Source organism: Tachyglossus aculeatus, chromosome 5, assembly GCF_015852505.1.
Source record: "Tachyglossus aculeatus isolate mTacAcu1 chromosome 5, mTacAcu1.pri, whole genome shotgun sequence".
Taxonomy (NCBI): domain Eukaryota; kingdom Metazoa; phylum Chordata; class Mammalia; order Monotremata; family Tachyglossidae; genus Tachyglossus; species Tachyglossus aculeatus.
The window spans coordinates 32829559-32851135 of NC_052070.1; the positions used below are offsets into that span (position 1 = coordinate 32829559).

Here is a 21577-nt window from a genome sequence, read left to right on the forward strand (position 1 = left end):
AGTCCCTTTGCTCTGCCTCCAAAGAAATTGCTAACACTTCTTCTGGAGGTGGAGCTAAGAAACTGAAGGGAAGCTTGAATATAATGGCAGCTAGCCTCATCAACATATGCATACATATATATGGTGTTTTCTTATTTTATTGTTTTCATCTTTCTTTGTGTGTCTATTGTTGTCCCCTCCCCTCTGCCTTTATTTGAGAATTTGAGCTTCTGGCTCCTGGGTGGTGGTGTTTTTTCATCTTCACTGCTGGTAAAATGCTCCATATACAGTAGGCACCCAATAAATACTAATAAATACTATCAAATTAATGAATGACTAAATGAATGAATAATAATAATAATGATGGTATTTGTTAAGCGCTTACTATGTGCCAAGCACTGTTCAAAGCGCTGGGGTAGATACAAGGTAAGGAGATTGTCCCATGTGGGGCTCACAGTCTTAATCCCCATTTTACAGATGAGGTAGCTGAGGCACAGAGAAGTGAATTGACTTGCCCAAAGTCACACAGCTGACAAGTGTGAGCCCGTTGTTGGGTAGGGGCCATCTCTATATGTTGCCAACTTGTACTTCCCAAGTGCTTAGTACAGTGCTGTGCACACAGTAAGCACTTAATAAATATGATTGAATGAATGAATGAAAGTGGCAGAGCCGGATTAGGACCCACGACTTCTGATTCCCAGGCCCGGGTTTTTTCCAGTAGGCCACACTGAATGACTGATGTAAGTATCCACCCGCCAACTCACATATACAAACAGAAATATTGACTGGATTCCTAGGCGCTTGGAAGAAAATGGATGGATATTTATTAGGTTTTATACCGAGCATTCAGGTTTTCTGGCACTCTGTCTGTTGTCTGGTTTGGATCCAGCCCCTGTTGCCTTTTGGTATTTTTATTTTAAGGTCTAGCTGCCAAATTCCAAGGTTTGGAAGTGAGAGGCCCATGTTCTCAGGACCTGGAAAGCGAGCGCAATGACTCTGAGGCAAAGTTGGGGGTCGGGAACCCCCTCCCAGAGATACGCCGTAGGTTGGGGTAGACAACTGCAAAATGCTCCATATGACATAACTCTCTGCCTGCCCGGTGTAACACATGCAATGTCACATGCCACTGTGTGTGCGGGATTCATTCATTCATTCAATAGTATTTATTGAGCGCTTACTGTGTGCAGAGCACTGTACTAAGCTCTTGGGAAGTACAAGTCGGCAACAAATAGAGACGGTCCCTACCCAACAACGGGCTCACAGTCTAGAAGGGGGAGACAGACAACAAAACATGTAGACGGGTGTCAAAATGGTCAGAACAAATAGAATTATAGCTATATGCACATCATTAACAAAATAAATAGAATAGTAAATATATTGTAAGCGCCATTACTAGCCAACCTTTATGGAAGAGGTTTTTAATTTCCAATGAGTAACCTTTGGAGTAAGAATTGTAGGCTTACAGATTCCTGATTGTTGCTTTCAGTCAATCAATCGGTCTTATTTATTGAGCACTTACTGTGTACAGACCACTATACTAAGGGCTTGGAGAGTGTGATATAACAATATAACAGACACATTCTCTGACCACAACAAGCTTACAGTCTAGAGGGATGCTATTCCTGACTCTGCCACTTGTCTGCTGTGTGACCCTGGGCAAGTCACTTCACTTCTCTGTGCCTCAGTTACCTCATCTGTAAAATGGGATTGAGACTGTGAGCCCCACTTGGGACAGGGACTATGTCCAACTTGATTTGCCCGTAACCACCCCAGTGCTTAGTACAATGCCTGGTAAATAGTAAGCGCTTAACAAATACCATCTTCATCATCTTAGAGGATATGAGGCATTAGGGACATCATTCAATTGGAGATTAAACTGTTCCCCCATGCTTTCTGGAATGTTTTTGGGCATAGTGTGAATTGCCAAGATTTGCTCAGTTTTTGGTAGACACTTTCCCTGAATATTGACTGACTCTGGATTCTTTATGTGAAGTAAACTGGTCTCTAGTTGAACATTTATTACTGTGTTTCAAGATTCAAAAATGTAAATCAGCAATAGAATTTGATCCAACATGCTGTATCATTAAATATCTAGCCAGCTTGGTGCCAATTACTATGGCAGACTGGAAAAAAAAAGTCTAATTTCAAAATATTATATCCCACAGGCATGAAAACTCTCAAAAACAACAGTCAAAGCCAAAAAAAATATATCGACAGATCTAAATCTTGAATTAATCACATTTAGTGCTCTTTATTAACATTGCCTTTTCCCTGTAGTCAGGGTGTTATTACTGGCAGGAATCAAGTTATGGAAATTTCAGAGTCTGAGCCTGAAATTTCAGAGCAAGCAGTGTGGAGTAGGCATGGGCTTGGGAGCAGAGGACTTGGGTTCTAATCCTACCTCTGCCACTTGCATACTGTGTGACCTAGGGCAAGTCACTTAACTTGGCTGTGCCTCTGTTTCCTCAACTGCAAGATGTGGATTCAACTGCTGTTTTTCCTCCTATTTAGACTGTGAGCCCCATGTGAGACGAGGACTGTGTCCGACATCCTACCTGATTAGTTTGTATCTACCCCATCATTTAGAACAGTGCTTGACACATAGTAAGCATTCAACAAATACCATGAAAATTAAAAAAAATAAATAAAACTTATGCTAAATCCTTATGCAGTGCAGAACTCTGTGGATGTATCACAGAAAACATTAACAAAGGGTAGCCCTCAGATGTTTTCTAGAAAAGAGATGTTCAGACTAGACCACTGAACCTTGACAGGCTGGGGAAGACTCCACTGGGGATGCTAGGAAAGGAATTTTGAGAAAGGGAGGTTGGCTTATACCCCCATCTCCTAACTGCAGACTTCCGGGGTTTTGTAGGATGGATTAAACACGTTTCAAGGCAACTTGACATTGAAGGTGTGGCTTGAAACTATGGAGAGAGGGCAACTAAGCAGACCGATTAAATCTCCAGGAGATCCATGTTCGGGGCGGAAGGACCAAAGACCACTTCCTATTTAGCCAGATTCCTCAGAAAATGCTAGTTGTAGCAAATTAGAGTATTTTAATTTTCAACCTGGTGTCTTCTCCCTGTGAGAGCCAGAAAAATTGTTGGCCAAACAGGGTGTGCCCCGGCACAACATTTAAGTTACATTTTATAAACTTGAGTGTTCTGACTTCCTTGACAAGGAGACAACAGTTTTGCCTCTTGGACAGCTGGAATGTGAACTAACAATGTCATTTTATTGTAATTTAGCAAGTAGTTTTGCCTTCCTACTTTCCACCCTTCAGATGTGTTCATAAAGGCCCTAAATAACCCTCAGCTGAATGCCGTTCTTCCCTTCTGCAGCCTGTTTTGGGTTTTCACTAAGGAATCCACAAAGGATAGTTATCTGCTACCTCTTCTTCTCAGAGGAGAAGATGGGAACCCAGCTATGGGATGACTTCCTGAACCTGCCAAGATCCTTCTTGAATGGTCTGTCCACTCAAGACACTGCACTAATTTTCTCAGTTCATGATTCTTCCACGTGGGCTGTCAGACACTTTGGGGATCATTGGTAGTGAGGTTCTGCTTGCTGGGTTCTTGTCAAGGTTTTTAAAGTATGAAAATTAGCTTATGAATCGCTGGCAATGCTGGATAGAATCCAGTGGCTGGGGAGAGAGAGAGAAAATGCATGCCAGGGTTAAAAGTAGAAAAGGAAAATTAAAGTGGAAAAATGAACTGGAAGTATTTTTCAAAAGTACATTAAAAAAACTGGGATCTTAACTTTTTCTTCTTTTGAGTGCTTGTCTCAATGCCTTCCATCAAGTAGGGGCTTACTATGTCTTGCTAGTGATGTAGAAAAATACTTTAATCTGCCAAGTCTCTCACTTGTTTCTATGCTCGTGTGTGTGTGACCTATGGAACTCTTGTGTTTTATAGACGATTTTGCAGAGGAAGAGGAGGTGCAGTCCTTCGGTTACAAGAGATTTGGTAAGTCAATCCAAAAAATCTCTCAACCTGTTCACAACAATTTCTTCTAGAGCCGAACTATTTCTCTGGGGGCCTTCCCTGAAAGGTCAGAGGGTTTGGGAGTGGGGTCAGTGTTGGGTTGGGGCTGAATGCAACCCAGGAGATCAGGGATGCATCCGGCAGTTGTGACCTAGCTCAGGTCGTGGTTCAGTTTATCTCAATAACCGACAACCCTGGAACTTACCAGTGACACAACTGTGAAGTGAACACTGCAGGCTTTGTGATTGAAGCAACTTCTGCAGCTGAAGCCCTCCATCTGGATCAGGTGAAAGGGAAGGGGGTTCTCATGGGCAGCCCTGCTTTAGGGTGAGAAGTAGTTGCATCTTTTGGATGCTGTGGGCCCTAAAAGGGGATGAAGTAGCATGTAGCAATCAATCAGCCAGAAAAGGTTAGGGAACTTCAAATTGTAGCAAGGCAAAAGCAATAGTCATGCTTTTAGAGAAGCAGTGTGGCTCAGTGGAAAGAGCACAGGCTTTGGAGTCAGAGGTCATGGGTTCAAATCCCCACTCTGCCAATTGTTAGCTGTGTGACTTTGGGCAAGTCACTTAACTTCTCTGTGCCTCAGTTCCCTCATCTGCAAAATGGGGATCAAGACTGTGAGCCCCATGTGGGACAACCTGATCACCTTGTATCCCCCCAGTGCTTAGAACAGTGCTTTGCACATAGTAAGCGCTTAACAAATACCATCATTATTATTATTATTATTATGTAGTATACTCATTGCCAAATAGTCATCCTAATGTGTTTGCCCTCTGATGTAACCTTTTTATTCATTCAATCTTACTTATTGAGAGCTTACTGTGTGCAGAATGTTTGATAACTTTTAGACTGTGAGCCCACTGTTGGGTAGGGACTGTCTCTATATGTTGCCAACTTGTACTTCCCAAGCGCTTAGTACAGTGCTCTGCACACAGTAAGCGCTCAATAAATATGATTGATGATAAATACGATTGATGATAAACACTTAGTATGTGTCAGACACTCTTTTAAGCACAGGGGTTGATACAAACTAATGAGGATGGACATAGCCCATGGCCCACATGGAGCTAACAGTCTTAAACCCCATTCTACAGATGAGGCAACTGAGGCACAGAAAAATGAAGTAACTTTCCCGATATTACACAGCAGAGAAATGGTGAAACAGGGATTAGAACCCAGGTCCTTCTAGCTCCCAAGCCTATACTCTATCCACTAGGCCATGCTGCTTCTGGCTTCTTGCCACTTGGGACTCTTTGTAGGTAGTTGAGCTGTTCCCACCCTTACCACTCAGAAGCCTGTGGGTTTCAGGACCTTAGAGTGACTGAGGATTCCGGAGCCCAGCACAAACACGAAACTTCTAAGGATGAGAGTGCTCAGTCGGCTGCTTTCTGTCCTGGGAAAACCTTTTGTGGTTCCTCTCCTTTTGACTTCTAAGTTCAGGGATTCCTACTCCAGGGCATTAAAAGAGAGTTTGAGAACAAAGTTCTCTCTGTCCAGATGGTTTCCATGGTTTGGCCAGGGAGAACCGGAAAGAAGCTTCACCTATTTCCTGCAGCATATTCATTCATTCATTCATTCATTCATTCATTCATTCTCTCTCTCTCTCTCTCTCTCTCTCTCTCTCTCTCTCTCTCTCTCTCTCTCTCTCTCTCTCTCTCTCTCTCTCTCTCTCTTTTTTTTCCTGGCTGGACCCTGATGAAAGTTAACAATCCCCAGCTGCACCGATTTCCCAGCCGCTGTAACCTTTCTCCTTTTGGCCAAATATCCCTCTGTTCCTGGGAAAGTAGCTCTTTTAACATGGAACTGCTGAAGCCCAGCTAGTTGACCAGTACGATGTTATAGGAGGAAGCAGCACAGCCTAATGGTTAGAGCATGGGCCTGGCAGTCAGAGGACCTGGGTTCTAATCCTGACTCTGCCACTTGTCGGATGTGTGACCTTGTGCAAGTCACTTCTTCTCTGGACCTCAGTTCCCTCATTTGTAAAATGGGGATTCAAATCTCCTCAGTCCAATTTATACCATGAGCCCCATGTGAGACAGGGATTGTGCCCAACCTGATAAACTTATATCTACCGTCAGTACGTAAAAGTGTTTGTCACATAAAAAGTGCTGAACAAATGCCATTGGAAAAAAAACCCCAAAGCCACCAGGTGCTTGATTGACTGAGGTTGCCGATGGGGAGAACACAAAGTATGAGGGGAAAGGAAGGAGAGGAGACCGGGGGTTAGAAGAGGAAGTATGCAGTAATAGGGAACAGAGAATGGGGAAACTGAGAGCTAAATATAAAGTCAGGGAAATAGGAGGGCTAAAATCCTGCCTATGTGATGTATCATTCAAATATCTTGAAACACACAAACACTCCTGGTAACTATGGCAATGGGGAAAAAGGCAAGTGTTTAGTGTTTAGCACTTCCTAAGGAAAGGTTAAGGACCCCCTAAATTGGAGGTAAATTAGTGGGCGTTCAAGGAAAAGCAACAAAAACAAGTAAGTGGTTGAGGAGAATAATTTATGACTGGTTTAAGAGCAAAATCTGCGGGTAGAGAGTGCAAATCCATGGTGACTAAGGGGAGACCTGATAAGAGCCAGCAAATATTTGGAAAGTGTAAACAGCAAGGAGAGAGGGGACTGATACCAGACGGTACAGCAGGGAAGAATGGAGTGAGGTGAAGAAGGGGAAAACTTGGCCAGAAGACAAGAACAAACCTCTTGGTGTTGAAGGCTCCAAGATGATGGATTCAGCTATCAGGGAAAGTAGTGGAAATCTCCAGAGTGGAGTCATTTTGATACAGTACAGCGGTTGCAGTAAAATGTTGGGCTGCATTCTGCCGCGGAATGACAGCATTTTCAAGTATCTGCAGGGGTGGGTGTCAGAGAACATATAATCCTCCACAAACAATCAATCAATGATATCTATTGAGCGCTTACCGTGCACTGAGCACTGTACTAAGACTTGAGAAAGTATAGTACAACAGAATTGGTAGACATATCCTCTGCCCAAAACTTTATTCATCCCTCAGCCCCACAGCACTTAGGTACATACCTGTAATTTATTCGTATTAATGGCTCTATTATAAGCTCATTGTGAGCAGGGAACCTATCTACCAACTCTGTGATACTCTACTATCCCAAGTGTTTAGTACAGTGCTCTGCACACAGTAAGCACTCACTATGACTGAGAAAGACATGAGTATAAATAAATAAATTACGGATATGGGAAACGAGAGATAAGCTTCAAGTAGTAAGCTCATTGTGCACGGGGAATGGGTCTGTTATATTTTTGTGTTGTACTCTCCCAAACACTTAGCAGTGCTCTACATACAGTAGGTGCTCAGTAAGTATGACTGATGTTGTAGTGGATAGAGCACTGGCCCGGGAGTGAGAAGGTCATGGGTTCTAATACTGCCTCTGGCACATATCTGCTGTGTGATCTTGAGTAAGTTACTTCACTTCTCTGGGCCACAGTTACCTTGTCTGTAAAATGGGGATTGAGACTGTGAACCCCTCATTCATTCAATCGTATTTACTGAGCGCTTACTGTGTGCAGAGCACTGTATTAAGCACTTGGAAAGTACAATTCAGCAACAAATAGAGACAATCCCTATGCAACAGCGGGCTCACAATCTAGAAGGGGGGAGACAGACAACAAAACAAAACAAGTTGACAGGCATCAATAGTATCAATATAAATAAATAGAATTATAGATGGACAGGGACTGTGTCCAACATGATTTGGACTACACTGCCTGGTAAGTAGTAAGTGCTTAACAAATATCACAATTATTAATTATTATTATTATTATTATTATTAATGGTTTGATTAGTAGAAATGACCAAAATGAGTGGCCTGGAGGCCTTCCCTGGTGACTGAGGAGCTGAGAAACAGTTTTCTAAGCTCTTGTCCCACTAGATTGTAAAGTTCCTTGAGGGTAGAGATCTATTCTACTAACTACTGTATTGTAGTGCATAGTACGGTGTGTGCACACTCGATCATTTTTTATGGTATTTAAGTGCTTATTATGTGTCAGGCACTGTACTAAATGCTGGGGTAGATACAAACTAATTGGGTAAGACACAGTCCCTCTCCTACATGGGGCTTACATTCTTAATCCCCATTTTACAGATGAGGGAACTGAGGCACAGAGAAGGGTAGTGACTTGCCCAAGTCACAGACAAGTAGTAGAGCCAGTCTTTGAACCCAAGTCCTCTGTCTTCCAGGCCTGTGCTTTATCCATTAAGACACACTGCTTCTCAATAAGTCTTGTCTTGTCTTATGCCATCGAGTCGTTGCCGACCCATAGCGACGCCATGGACACATCTCTCCCAGTATGCCCCGCTCTCCATCTGCAATCATTCTGGTAGTGTATCCATAGAGTTTTTTTGGAAAAATGCGGAAGTGGTTTACCACTGCTGCTTTCCACACAGTAAACCTGAGTCTCCTCCCTTGAGTCTCTCCCATGCCGCTGCTGCCCAGCACAGGTGAGTTTTGACTTGTAGCAGATTGACTTCCACTCGTTAGCCACTGCACAAGCTAGAAATAGAATGAATGTACCTCTGCTTGACTCTCCCTCCCATAGCCAAAACTGGTAGAGTACTGGAAACTCTCCAGGTGCGACCCTGAGAGGGGTCAATAAGTAAATAAATAAATTCCATTGATTGATCTTGTGGCCATAAGGAAATAGAGAACCGACTTGTGAGGGGATCCTTGATGCTACCTTCAGCATCATGGACATCCTGAGTGGGCTCTATGAAGAGTGGAAGGATCCATGCCATTCACACAGCATTGGCATTAGTCTTACACAACATTAAATAAATAATAATGGCATTTGTTAAGTGCTTACCTAGTGGATAGAGCACGGGCCTGGGAATCAGAAGGTCATGGGTTCTGATCCCAGCTCTGCCACTTGTTTGTTGTGTGGTCTTGGGCAAGTCACTTCACTTCTCTGTGCCTCAGTTCTCTCACCTGTAAAATGGGGATTAAGACTGTGAGGCCTATGTGAGGCAGGGACTGTATCCAAACCAATTCTTTTGTACCTACCCCAACGCTTAGAACAGTGTCTGGCACATAGTAAGCACTTTACAAATACCATTATTATTATTAGGGCAGGGCCCATAGAGGTACTGTCCTCTCACTGAGGCTCGGGGACTCATTTTGATGTGGCCACATGGTCACTTTCAAATACCAGCAGAACCACACACTGTGACTTCAGAAATGTTTGATTAACTTGGGAAAAGTAATCAAATACCCCCTTCATGGCCAATTCAACCCAACTGTGATGAGACAAGATGACTTACCGCATTAGCCCATATGTAATTACTATGATTTTGGGATTGCAATTACAATATGCTACTAACATTCAATGAATAAATAGCATTGCTCATTGACAGACAAGGAAAGGAATATAAATATTCTCTATTCATGAATAGCTTTGGTTAAATATTTTTGATGTCTCAGCTCGTGAATCTGGTAATGTGGGTTAGCAATTTCCTTGATATTTTAAGTATGTTATCTTTTTTTGCAGGGGGGTGGGGTTGATGAGAGGAGAGAGGGGAGGTAGGAAGATTAGATTGAACAGTACCAGTATTTTGCAGGCCCAATGCTCCCAAATTGAGAAGCAGCATGACCTAGTGCAGAGAACTCAGACTTGGGAGTCAGAGGACTTGAGTTCTAATCCCCACTCTGCCAACCGCTTGAAGTATGACCTTGGACGAGTCACTTCAATTCTCTGTGCCGCAGTTTCTTCATCTGTAAAATGGGGATTAAATCCTACTCCCTCCTACTTAAACTGTGAGCCCCATGTGGGACAGGAACTCTGTCCGACCTGATTATCTTTCATCTACCCCAGCATGAGAACAGTTTGACACATAGTAACTGCTTAACAAATATAATATTAATAACAATGATAGTAACAATATAAATATTGTTATCAATGAACTGTACATTGTGTCTGGGAAGGTATTTAGAGTTAGCAGACATTAACCCTGCCCTCACGGGGCTCACAATATAATGGGAGAAACATATGCTACAAGCATTTGCAAGTAGCAAGAAAAAGGAAAATGGATTTGTAGATGAGTGAGTTCAGAAGCAATAGGGCATGTAGGGAAGTGCTAAAGGTGATTATGAATACATAATTGTTGGTACAAAGGGCTGGAGTGATCCCTGCAGGGGGATAAAAGTAGGGGAGAGGAGATACCAATCAGGGTAGGCCTCCTGGAGGAGATGAGACTTCAGAAGGCTTTTGAAGATGGAGCCAGCTATGTTTTGGTAACTGGGAGGGAGTTCCACTTGGAAGGAAGGGTGTATATAAGGAGTCAGAGTTGGAAGAGGTAAGAAAAAGGTCCAGAGGAGAATAGGGTTAGCTTGAGAGGAACAAAGAGTGTGAGCTGGGGAGAGAGCTGATGAAATGCCTTAATTTCAATGATCAAGAGCTTCTGTTTATGCAGAGAAATAGTTGACCCCTGGAGGTTTCTGAAATGTGAGGAGGTGTGTGCAAAGCGTATTGGAAAAGTGTTCCATTCAGCAGAGTGAAATATGAACTGGAAAGGGGAGAATCTGAGAGTCAGGGAGATCTGGGAGGAGGCTGATGCGGGAATCAAGCCAGGATAAGACTAGAGTCTGGGCTGGAGTGGGGTCGTTTGGTTGGAGAGGAAGGGGCAGATCCTGGAGATGTGGAAGAAAAACCAATAGTTGTTAGCGATAGGCCGAATATGGGGGTTGAAGGAGAGGGAGGAATTAAGGAAATGCCAAAGTTCTGGGCTTCAGCGATGGGAATGTTGGTATGGCCAACTGTGATTGGAAAGAGTCATGGATGCTTTTGTTGTGAATGATAATCTCCAGCATCTCTTCGCTATTCAGACACCTATTATCTTACTTATGGGTTTTCCAAGTTCTTTGACTTTTTTCCTTCCTTTTAACTTCTGTTTTTTGGGCTTTTTCTGCTGGTTGGCACCTTTCATTTCATTTTTTTTATGGTATTTGGCTTACCATGTGTCAAGCACTGCTCTAAGTTAACATACAAGTTAATCAGGCTGGATACAGTTTAAGTGGGAGGGAGGACAGGAATTGAATCCCCATTTTGCAGTGGAGGAAATTGAGGCACAGAGAAGTTAAATTATTTGTCCAAGGTCACCCAGCAGGCAAGTGGCAGAGCTAAAATAAGAACTCAGGTCCTCTGACTCTGTCCCCTTCTTTATCACCTAGACTACACTGCTTCACCAGAGAGAAGGTATATACAGAGATGGAAGGCAAAACTCATATTAGTCAGTTTTACCACACATTAGCTGCCCTGCAGATTTCACTTCTCCATGTTTTCCTGCCCCTAGTAAGGCTATATGAAAAAAGATCTGTTTAAAATTTGTTTTTTCTTTTTGCTTTTCTTTAAAAGGAAAGAAACCACTGCAGTGCTCTTTTATCTAGCCTCTGTCTTCTGCTGCTTCTGCTGTGGTTTAGCATCAGAGCAGGGAAATTGAGAGGGAGAGTCAAGCAGATAATAAAGTGGGGAAAGGAGATGACTACAGCAGTAATTTTCCTTCCAAGAGAATGACCCTAAATCTCTTTGATTTTTTTTAAATGCAGAAATTACTCCCTAAATGTAATACAACAGTTTAAGATAGCTATCAGGAAATCTATGAATTGAAGTGGAAATTTGGTGTGGGAAATTGTGTTTTTCATGTATAATATAATGTGGAATTCCCCCTAGGCTAGTCTGGCCCTGATCCCATTTGTAATGTTTAAATTTATTTCCTAACCCGATAAAAATGGTCTTTTTGGGCCCATGAGTTAGTAAGATTAGCATAAACACAGATGAGAATTTTCAAGGGATCTTTTTGAAAAGGTGGTGAAAGGGTGAGAGGAAAAATATCATTTCATTTCCAGGATGAAAAGGAGGGGGCTTCAGCTTGGCTTTGCTCTTTCAGTTGAGTTTGGAAAAAAGGGAGTTGGGGGGCAGTGTAGTCAGTCCCATTTCCTGAAAGAGGTGGAGTGATTGAACGATTCCAATAAAATAGGAATTAATCAATGAAAGGATGGGCAGGGAGGTGGATTTGGGAAAGAAAGTTTAGGTGATCCATAAAATTTAGGAATCCCAAAGATATTTCTGTATTATTAATTCTTTATTCTATGATTGTATTCTGCATTTTTGTATTGTGTTCATAGTTGATAGTGCTGGATTTAGCTCCTGGGACAGAGGTACTAATTTCCTAAAATGCTTTTGATTTGGGCCCCTATCTAATCTTCCTCCACCCAGTTTAAGGGGAGAAGCAGCATGGTGGAGTGGATAGAGCACCGTCCTGGGAGTCAGAATTCTAATCCCAGCTTTGCCACTTGTTTGCTGTTGTGACCTTGTGCAAGTCACTTCACTTCTCTGTGCCTCAGTTAGCTCATCTGTAAAATGGAGATTGAGACTGTGAGCCCCATGTGGGACAGGGAATGTGTCCAATCCAATTTGTTTGTACCCACCCCAGTGCTTAGTACGGTGCCTGGCACAGAGTAAGCGCTTAAATTCCATAATTTATTAGTATTATTATTTGGCATGGAGTCAACGCTTAACAAATACCATTATTAGTATTTATGAGCCTTGTCCTCTGGTTCTTGCAGATATCCTTATTCCTCCTCAAACCTAGCCTAAAGTTTAACACTATAAGGCTGCTTCCCACTGGGGCTTTGATCCCTCCCTCCTATTTCCTCTTGCCTCTTCCCGTTGAGGCCAGGGAAGCCAAGGAGGCTTTCTGAATCCACAAACGGAGAGGAGGGCAGGGTGTGTGAGTTCGTTGTGAGCAGGGAATGTGTCAATTTATTGTTATGTTGTACTTAGTCCAGTGCTCTGCACACAGTAAGCACTCAATAAATATGATTGAATCAACTGTGTGACTGACTGAAGGATGGGGATTACATTCTTTGAAATCACCATAAGAGACTCTATGCAGATAATAATAGTTATTGTGGTGTTTAATTGCTTACTATGTGCCATGCACTGTACTAAGCACTGGGGTGGACACAGGCAAATCATGTAGAACACACTCCCTTGTCCCACATGGGGCTCACAGCCTTAATCTCCATTTTACAGATGAAGTAATTTAGGCACTGGTAAATTAAGTGACTTGCCTAAGGTCACACTGCAGACAAGTGGCAGAATTGGGATTAGAAGCCAGGTCCGACTGTCTCTCAGCCCAGCGTTCAATCCATTAGGCCTTGCTGCTTCTCTCTGCCTTCCTCCCCCAACATCCTTATGGGGCCTAGCTTTCGTGGGCAGGGAATGTGTCTTTCTCCTGCTATATCATACTCTCCCACACGTTTAGTACAGTGCTTTGTACTCAGTAGATATGACTGAATGAACTGAATGAATTTAACCCTGGCTCGGGGCGGAGTCATCCAGGCTTCTGAGCGCTGAGACCAGCGCATAAGGGCCACTCGACTCCGATTTGCCTTTGCTGGGGTTAGGCTGGAAGGAGCTATCCATCCATCAGTTTTGGTGAACCCAAATTGGTTTAATAGCAGAATGCTTGGAGTTTGAATGATGGAGACGCACTGTCAATCCCTTGAAAAATGTGGGTATGCATCCTGGAGATTTAAGGGTTTTCAGTGAGTAATTGTGGGCAGCTGGAAACATTTGTTGGCCTGAGTTTGGCAAACAAAGTTCAGACCAAATTGCTTCCACGGGGTTCAGCCGTAGGGATTATTAATAGCTAGAGTGTTTTTGTTTTCATTCAGAACCCAGGTCCTTCTGACTCCCAGGTTCATAGTCTACCCTCCAGTGAGCATGATTAAAAGTATCCCTATCCCTCAAACTTACCAGAATTTTCTTTGCTTTCATTTCCCTCTTTCCTTCCCTTGAAAACTCATTTCACATAGAGCATAATGATGTTCATTTAACCAGGCCAGGAAACCTGAACTCCACGTTTCATTCATAGATGGGAAATGGATCTGTAAAGTCGCAAATTGAGAAACAGTAATGGCCAAGGGCAAGAGAAAGAAACTGCCTGTTGTGACTCACCTCACTGATGCTTGATGGGATCAGAGGGATAATATCCTAGAGGAAAGCTGGGAAAAGTTTTTAGGGAGATCACTCTTGGTGGCTTTTTGTTAAAGGCTGATGGTTTGCCTTTGATGTCAACAAGCACTTGTTTGCACTGGGCCCTGCACATTTAATAATAATGATAATAATGGTAATTATGGTAATTGTTTAATGCTTACAATGTGCCAAGCACTGTATTAAGCACTGAGGTAGATACAAGGTAATCAGGATGGACACAGTCCCTGTCGCACATGGGGTTCACACTCTCCCCCTTCTAGACTGTGAGCCCACTGTTGGGTAGGGACCGTCTCTATATGTTGCCAACTTGTACTTCCCAAGCGCTTAGTACAGTGCTCTGCACACAGTAAGCACTCAATAAATACGATTGATTGATTGATTAATCCCCAGATGAGGTAACCGAGGCCCTGAGAAGTTAAGTGATTTGCCCAAGGTCACACATCAGACGTGGTGGAGCCAGGATTAAAACCCAGGGCCTTCTCTGCACACAGACTTGCACCCAGCCCTACACAAGTGACCACTACCGACATATCTAATAATAATAATTGTGGTATTTAAGTGCTTACCGGGTGCCAGATATTGTACTAAGCACTGCGGTGGATGCAAGCAAATCACACTGGACACAGTCCGTGTCCCACATGGGGCTTAAAATCTCAATCCCCATTTTACAGATGAGGTTAACTGAGTCACAGAGGAAGTGAAGTGAGGTGCCCAAGGTCACACAGCAGAGAAATGGTGGAGCTGGGCTTTGAACCCAGGTCCTTCTGATTCCCAGGCTCATGCTCTACCATCCAGACCATACTGCTTCACCCAGTGGTGAGCATGATTAAAAATAACCCTATCCCTCAAATTTACCAGAATTTTCTTTGCTTTCATATCCCTCTTTCCTTCCCTTGAAAACTCTTTTCACATAGAGTATAATGATGTCCATTTAACTAGGCCAGGAAACCTGAAACTCCACGTTTAGGACTAGTGAGGCAGCGTAGCCTAGTGGAAAGAGCACAGGCCCGTGAGTCAGAGGACTGGACTGTAATCCTGGCTCCACCACTTGTCTGCTCTGTGACCTTGAGGAAATCACTTCACTGCTCTGTGCCTCAGTTCCTTCATCTGCAAAATAGGCATTCAATCCCTGTTCTCCTTCCCTACTTAGACTGAGACCCATATGGGGCTTCATTATCTTGTATCTACTCAACACTTAGTACAATGCTTGGCACTTAGTAAGTGCCAAATATCGCAAATATTATAAGTGGCTAATTATTTGAGCCACTGCCTGTCAGTTAATTATTGAGATGCTAAATGGCTAGGAAAGAAGGCCTCACTTTCTCTCTACGCAAGAGAACCCAAAGCATTCACATTTTACTACTTTCCTGGTAGTCTGTGGAGAGGGTGAAGTGTCTGCTTTCAGGTGAAAGATGACTAAAACAGTTTTACCAGTAGATTCCAAGAAGCCAGTCACAGGGAAGTCACTCAGGGAAAGAAACTGGCCTCTTCTGCTCCCCTTCCCTGGGTTTTGTAGAGATGGGGCAAGCTCTCCAGGGCTTGGTTCCCACCACCCCTTCCTGACTTTTTTTTTTAATGCCATTTTTAAGCACTTACTAGGTGCCAGACATTGTTCTAATCACTGAGGTAGACACAAGGTAATCAGGTTGGACTCAGTCCATGCCCCACATGGGGTTCACAATCTTCCTCCCCATTTTGCAGATGAGGTGACTGAGGCATAGACAAGTTAAGTGACTTGACCAGGGTCACACAGCAGACAAGTGACAGAGCCGGGATTAGAACCCAGGTCCTTCTGACTCCCATTCTTGTGCTCTATCCATGAATCTACACTGCTTCTCTTTGAAGTCTTTGAAGTCCTCTCCTTGGGACAACAAACCAGTGGTCTCTGTCTCCCTCCCTCCTCCACACCCCACTGCCCTTTCCTCTTCCTCCCCTTCCCCCCAACCCAATCTCGACCCTCAAATGACCAACATTGGCTGTGTTAACCCCATTCCCTGATAAGAGTGACAGGAATTTCCGTGTTTCCTGTGGGGAATGATTAAATAAGCCGTATGTGAGGGACATTCTTTCAGCAGCACCTTCCCAAACGTCTGCACATGGAGGGAAGATGAAGACTAGGGCAGCATGGTGACACTGAAAAGAGAGATAAGTGAACTGCCACTGCAATGGAACACAACTGACTTGATCCCTTTTCCGGGGCCCTCTTCTCCCGGCCCTAGGTTTTTAAAAGCTCCAGTGAAAGTCTGGGCTTCTGACATTTTCATTTTGTGAACCAGAATGAAGTCTCTAATTCTGATTTGTAATTCTATGGAAACGAAGTTGCCATAAAACACGAAGAAAGGGAACTTCAGGCCTGTTGTGGGCAGGTATTGTCTTTCATTATTGCTGTATTGTACTTTCCAAATGCTTAGTATAGTGCTCTGCACAAAATAAGCACTCAATAAATATGAATGAATGAATGAACTTCAGGGACAATTAACTAAGGTACCTCTTAGGATCACTGGGCTGAAATACTTGTTGGGATCATCCAGGCTATTCTTCTACTTGATCAGTCAATCAGTCAGTTGTATTTATTGCACACTTACTGTGTGCAGAGCATTGTACTAAGAACTTGTGAGAATAAAATGGAACAGAGTTGGTTTTTTTAGTGGCATTTATTAAGTGCTTACTATGTGCAAAGCACTGTTCTAAGTGCTGGGGACGTTACAAGGTGATCAGGTTGTCCCATGGGGGGCTCACAGTCTTAATCCCCATTTTACAGATGAGGGAACTGAGGCACAGAGAAGTGAAGTGATTTGCCCAAAGTCACACAGCTGACAATTGGCGGAGCTGGGATTTGAACCCATGACCTCTGACTCCAAAGCCCATGCTCTGTCCATTGAGCCACGCTACTCTCCCTGCCCACAATGAGCTTACAGTCTAGATGGGGAGACAGACATTAAAAAAAATATCGATGGTAGACTGTACTCTAGACTGTAAGCTTGTGGGTAGGGAATGTGGCTACTGACTCCGTTATAATGTCCTCTCCAAAGAGCTTAATTCAGTGCTCTGCACACAGTAGGGCTCAATAAATATGATTAATTGATAAGTAATCTAAAGATACGTATGCAAGTGCTGCAGAGCTGAAGGTGGGGTAAATGCTAAGTGCCCAAAGGGTACAGATCCAAATGCATGTGGTCAGGGAATATTGTGCTCTCCCAAGCACTTAGTACAGTGTTCTGTGTACAGTAAGCACTCAATAAATATGACTGAGTGATAGATTACTTCAGGACAGATCTGTGTTCAAAGCATCCAGATAGTAAGTTAGCAGCTTCCAGGGAAGGAGACATCATAACATCCTTTCTTAACATACTGCAGTGACTGCAGCAGATAATATTCAATAGGTTCATGAAAAGTTTAGATAAACTCATGGTTGAGCGGTCCATGATGGGTTATTAGAGATAAAAGTGAGGGATGTGAGTTAATTCATTCCAAACTGTGAGGATGGATGGAGAGTAAAGGGTGTTCTTGGAGACACCATTGGAAGCACAAGACTGGCCTGCAAAGACCGTTGTTCTGATCCAGTTTAGCATTTCTTCTCTTTTGGGCAGTCCTTCCCCAGGTCTAATAAAGTTCCTTCATTTTCAGTCCGTTTCCTCTTTAGCTGTTCTCAGAATAATAGGGAATCAATCAGTCAGTGGTATTTGTTCAGCAGTTACTATGTGCAGAGCACTGTACTAAGCAGTTGGGAGAGTACGATACAAGAGAATTAATAATAATCGGTAAAGATAATAACTATGATACGTGGTAAGTGCTTACCATGTCCCGAGCACTGTTCTAAGTGCTGGAGTAGATACAAGCTATTCAGGTTGGACACAGTCCCTGTTCCACATGGGGCTCCCTCTCTTATCCTCATTTTATGGATGAGGTAACTGAGGCACAGAGAAGTTGTGACTTGCCCAAGGTCATACAGAAGACATGTGGCAGAGCCAAGATTAGAACCCAGGCCCATGCTCTATTCACTAAGCCACTCTGCTTCAAATGGTCAGATAAGTTCCCTGCCCATAACGAGCTTACAGTCTAGAGGGGAAGACAGGCATTAATATGAAAAAGTAATTTATAATATACAATTTAAAGATATTTACAAAGGTCACAGATTTTAGTGGAAAGAGCAAAAGTCTGGGAGTTAGAGGGCCTGGGTTCTAATTCCAGATCCTCCATTTGCTGCTGTGTGACCTTGTACAAGTCACTTAACTTCTCTAGGCCTCAGTTACCTCACCTGTAAAATGGGGTTTAAGACTGTGAGCTCCATGTGGGATACGGAATGTGTCCAACCTGATTATCTTTCATTCATTCATTCAATCGTATTTATTGAGTGCTTAGAGTGTGCAGAGTACTGTACTAAGTGCTTGGGAAGTACAAGTTGGCAACATATAGAGATGGTCCCTACCCAACAGCGGGCTCACAGTCTAGAAGGGGGAGACAGACAGCAAAACAAAACACATTAACAAAATAAAATAAATAGAATAGTAAATATGTACAAGTAAAATAAATAGACTAATAAATCTGTACAAACATATATACAGGTGCTGTGGGCAGGGGAAGGTGGTAGGGTGGGGGGGATGGGGAGGGGGAGAGGAATGGGGGGGGCTCAGTCTGGGAAGGCCTCCTGGAGGAAGTGAGCTCTCAGTAGGGCTTTGAAGGGAGGAAGAGAGCTAGCTTGGCGGATGTGTGGAGGGAGGGCATTCCAGGCCAGGGGGAGGACGTGGGCCGGGGGTCGATGGTGGGACACGAGACAAAGAGGCACAGTGATGAGGTTAGCGGCAGAGGAGTGGAGGGTGCAGGCTGGGCTGTAGAAGGAAAGAAGAGAGGAGAGGTAGGAGGGGGTTGAGGTGATAGAGACCCTTGAAGCCGAGAGTGAGGAGTTTTTGCCTGATGCTTAGGTTGACTGGTAGCCACTGGAGATTTTTGAGGAGTAGAGTAACATGCCCAGAACGTTTCTGCACATAGATGATCCAGGCAGCAGCCTGAAGTATAGATTGAAGTGGGGAGAGACAGGAGGATGGGAGATCAGAGAGGAGCCTGATGCAATAGTCCAGTCAGGATAGGATGAGAGATTGAACCAGTAGGGTAGCGGTTTGGATGGAGAGGAAAGGGCTGCTCTTGGCGATGTTGTGGAGGTGAGAGCGGCAGTTTTTAGTGATGGATTGGATGTGAGGGGTGAACGAGAGAGCAGAGTCAAGGATGACACCAAGGTTGCGGGCTTGTGAGATGGGAAGGATGGTAGTGCTTGATTGATTGATTGATTAGTGCTATCAACAGTGATTGGAAAGTCAGGGAGAGGGCAGGGTTTGAGAGGGAAGATAAGGAGTTCAGTCTTGGACACATTATCTTGTGTCTAGCACCTGCCATATAAAAAGGGCTTAACAAATACCATTAAAAATAATAGAGAAGAATAATAGAATAATAGAGAATAATAAATAATGAAGAATTAAAAATAATTAAAAATAATAGAGAAGCAGTGTGGCTCAGTGGAAAAAGCCCAGACTTTGGAGTCAGAGGTCATGGATTCAAACCCCGGCTCTGCCCATTGTCAGCTGTGTGACTTTGGGCAAGTCACTTAACTTCTCTGTGCCTCAGTTCACTCATGTGTAAAATGGGGATTAAGACTGTGAGCCCCCCGAGGGACAACCTGATCACCTTGTAACCTCCCCAGTGCTTAGAACAGTGCTTTGCACATAGTAAGAGCTTAATAAATGCCATTATTATTATTATTAAAATACTACAATTATTATTATGTGCTGACTATGTGTTAACCACTGTGCTAAGTGCTGGAGTAGGTACAAAATAACATCTACATTGGGCTCCCAAGCTAAGGATGAAGAGGATAAAGAGAAATATTCCTTTTCACTCACACACATGGCTGATATTTTTAACACCCTTCGCTCACAAACAAACCATGGATAGATTCAATTTTCTTCTAAAACCAAGATTCCATTCTAGTACTAAACTTTTTTTTCCAGATTTCTCATTATATATTTTTCTGTGGCTTGAAGATGAAAGAGAAAGGAAGGACTATAAGCTTGTAACTTTTAGTGTATTCACAGAATCATAGGGCTGGCCAAGACTTGAAGAAGTGCCATAGTCTCTTATCCTACAGAAATGCTAGTTGGGGACCTAAAAAGCCTGCAACCTGCTTCCTGTCATTAAGCTGTGCTATGAAATTGGTCTTTGGATTCTGCCGTCTTTCAACAATCAATCAGTCAATCAATCAATCGTATTTACTGAGCGCTTACTGTGTGCAAAGCACTGTACTAAGCACTTGGGAAGTACAAGTTGGCAACATATAGAGATGGTCCCTACCCAACAGTGGGCTCACAGTCTAGAAAATCTACAACCTGGATTAAGGCTTCAGCTTTTAGCACTCCTCCTAGATCAAGAGCGCTCAATAAGTACGATTGAATCGAGGGTGAATCATTGTGTCTGTGTGGCCGGGTTGGGTGAGGGGCAGTGAGAGGGTAAGGAGGGAAATTACCACATCCAAACTGCATTTGCTTAATGGATTTCTTTGCATTTGGGACTACTTGATGACCGTCTCAGCTCTGTGATTCTCTGGGCTGTTTTATGCTATTTATTAAGTGCTTACCATGTGCCAGGAACTATACTAAATGCTTGGGTAAATACAGGCTAATCAGGTTGGGGTTCAAGGGGTTCACAGTCTTAGTCCCCATTTTACAGGTGAGTGAATAGAGGCACAGAGAAATGAAGTGACTTCCCCAAGGTCACACAGCAGCAGATAAGTGGTGGAGCTGGGATTAGAACCCAGGCCCTTCTGACTCCCATTCCCATGCTGTGTCTACTAGGCTTTGCTGCTTCTCAAACGTTGATAAGAAAAGATTATCTGCTGTTTCTCCAGGTGCTTGTCTCTGGATTATTCCAACCTAGAATGAAAGAACAGCATCTATAAGAAAATTTAAAGATTAATCACTCCTCTCTTCTTGCTCAATCTAACACCAATTCAAAGCATTATACCTTCCAAAATGTCATCTATGCTTCATGAACATGCTTTTATTAAACCTTAGAAGGGCTCTAGTGTCTTGGATAGATAAACATCATTTAGATTCAGCTGTGCTCACTTAAAGTCCTCATAACAACATAATTAGGTAGAGAATTCTTCAAATATACATCTCTGTAAATTTCTCCTGGATTGGAGAAGGAAAGCCTAAAGTTTGGGGAGCTAGGGAGATAGAGGGCAGAAGAAAATGTGTGGAAGGCAAAGGAAAGGAATGAAGGAATTTTCTAAAAACTGATATGGTGCATCTTTATACTCCATACAGATGGTATCAAGGGACTCCATTCTTGAATGTGATTAAAGTTCCTGGAACACAAGTCACTGTTACTTGTACCTTCTTGTAAAAAAAAAAAAAATGGAGAAAGTTTTCTCAAAAACACATCAAAAAAACAACGTTAAATAGTTCCTTCTAAACTGAGGAAGCATCTGTTTGGGGGAAGTGATCTGAGGGGAAAAAATAAACCCAAATAATAATAATTGTGGTATTTGTTCAGTGCTTATTATGGGCCAAACATTATACTAAGCGCTAGGGTA

At 43.1% G+C, this 21577-nt stretch overlaps 1 protein-coding gene and 1 non-coding gene across 2 annotated transcripts in view; one reads left to right on the top strand and one right to left on the bottom strand.

Moving 5' to 3' along the window:
* Nucleotides 1-3874: 3874 nt before the first annotated feature.
* COLEC12 (collectin subfamily member 12) overlaps nucleotides 3875-21577 on the top strand; it is a 206298-nt gene continuing 188595 nt past the window's right edge. The window contains exon 1 of the mRNA XM_038747268.1: nucleotides 3875-3947. Within this exon, the coding sequence (XP_038603196.1) occupies nucleotides 3875-3947 (73 nt within the window). The remainder of the gene's footprint in view (nucleotides 3948-21577) is intronic.
* Nucleotides 8451-8588, bottom strand: LOC119929062. Its single transcript, XR_005451206.1, has one exon. It is a non-coding gene; the product is annotated as a small nucleolar RNA SNORA7 (small nucleolar RNA).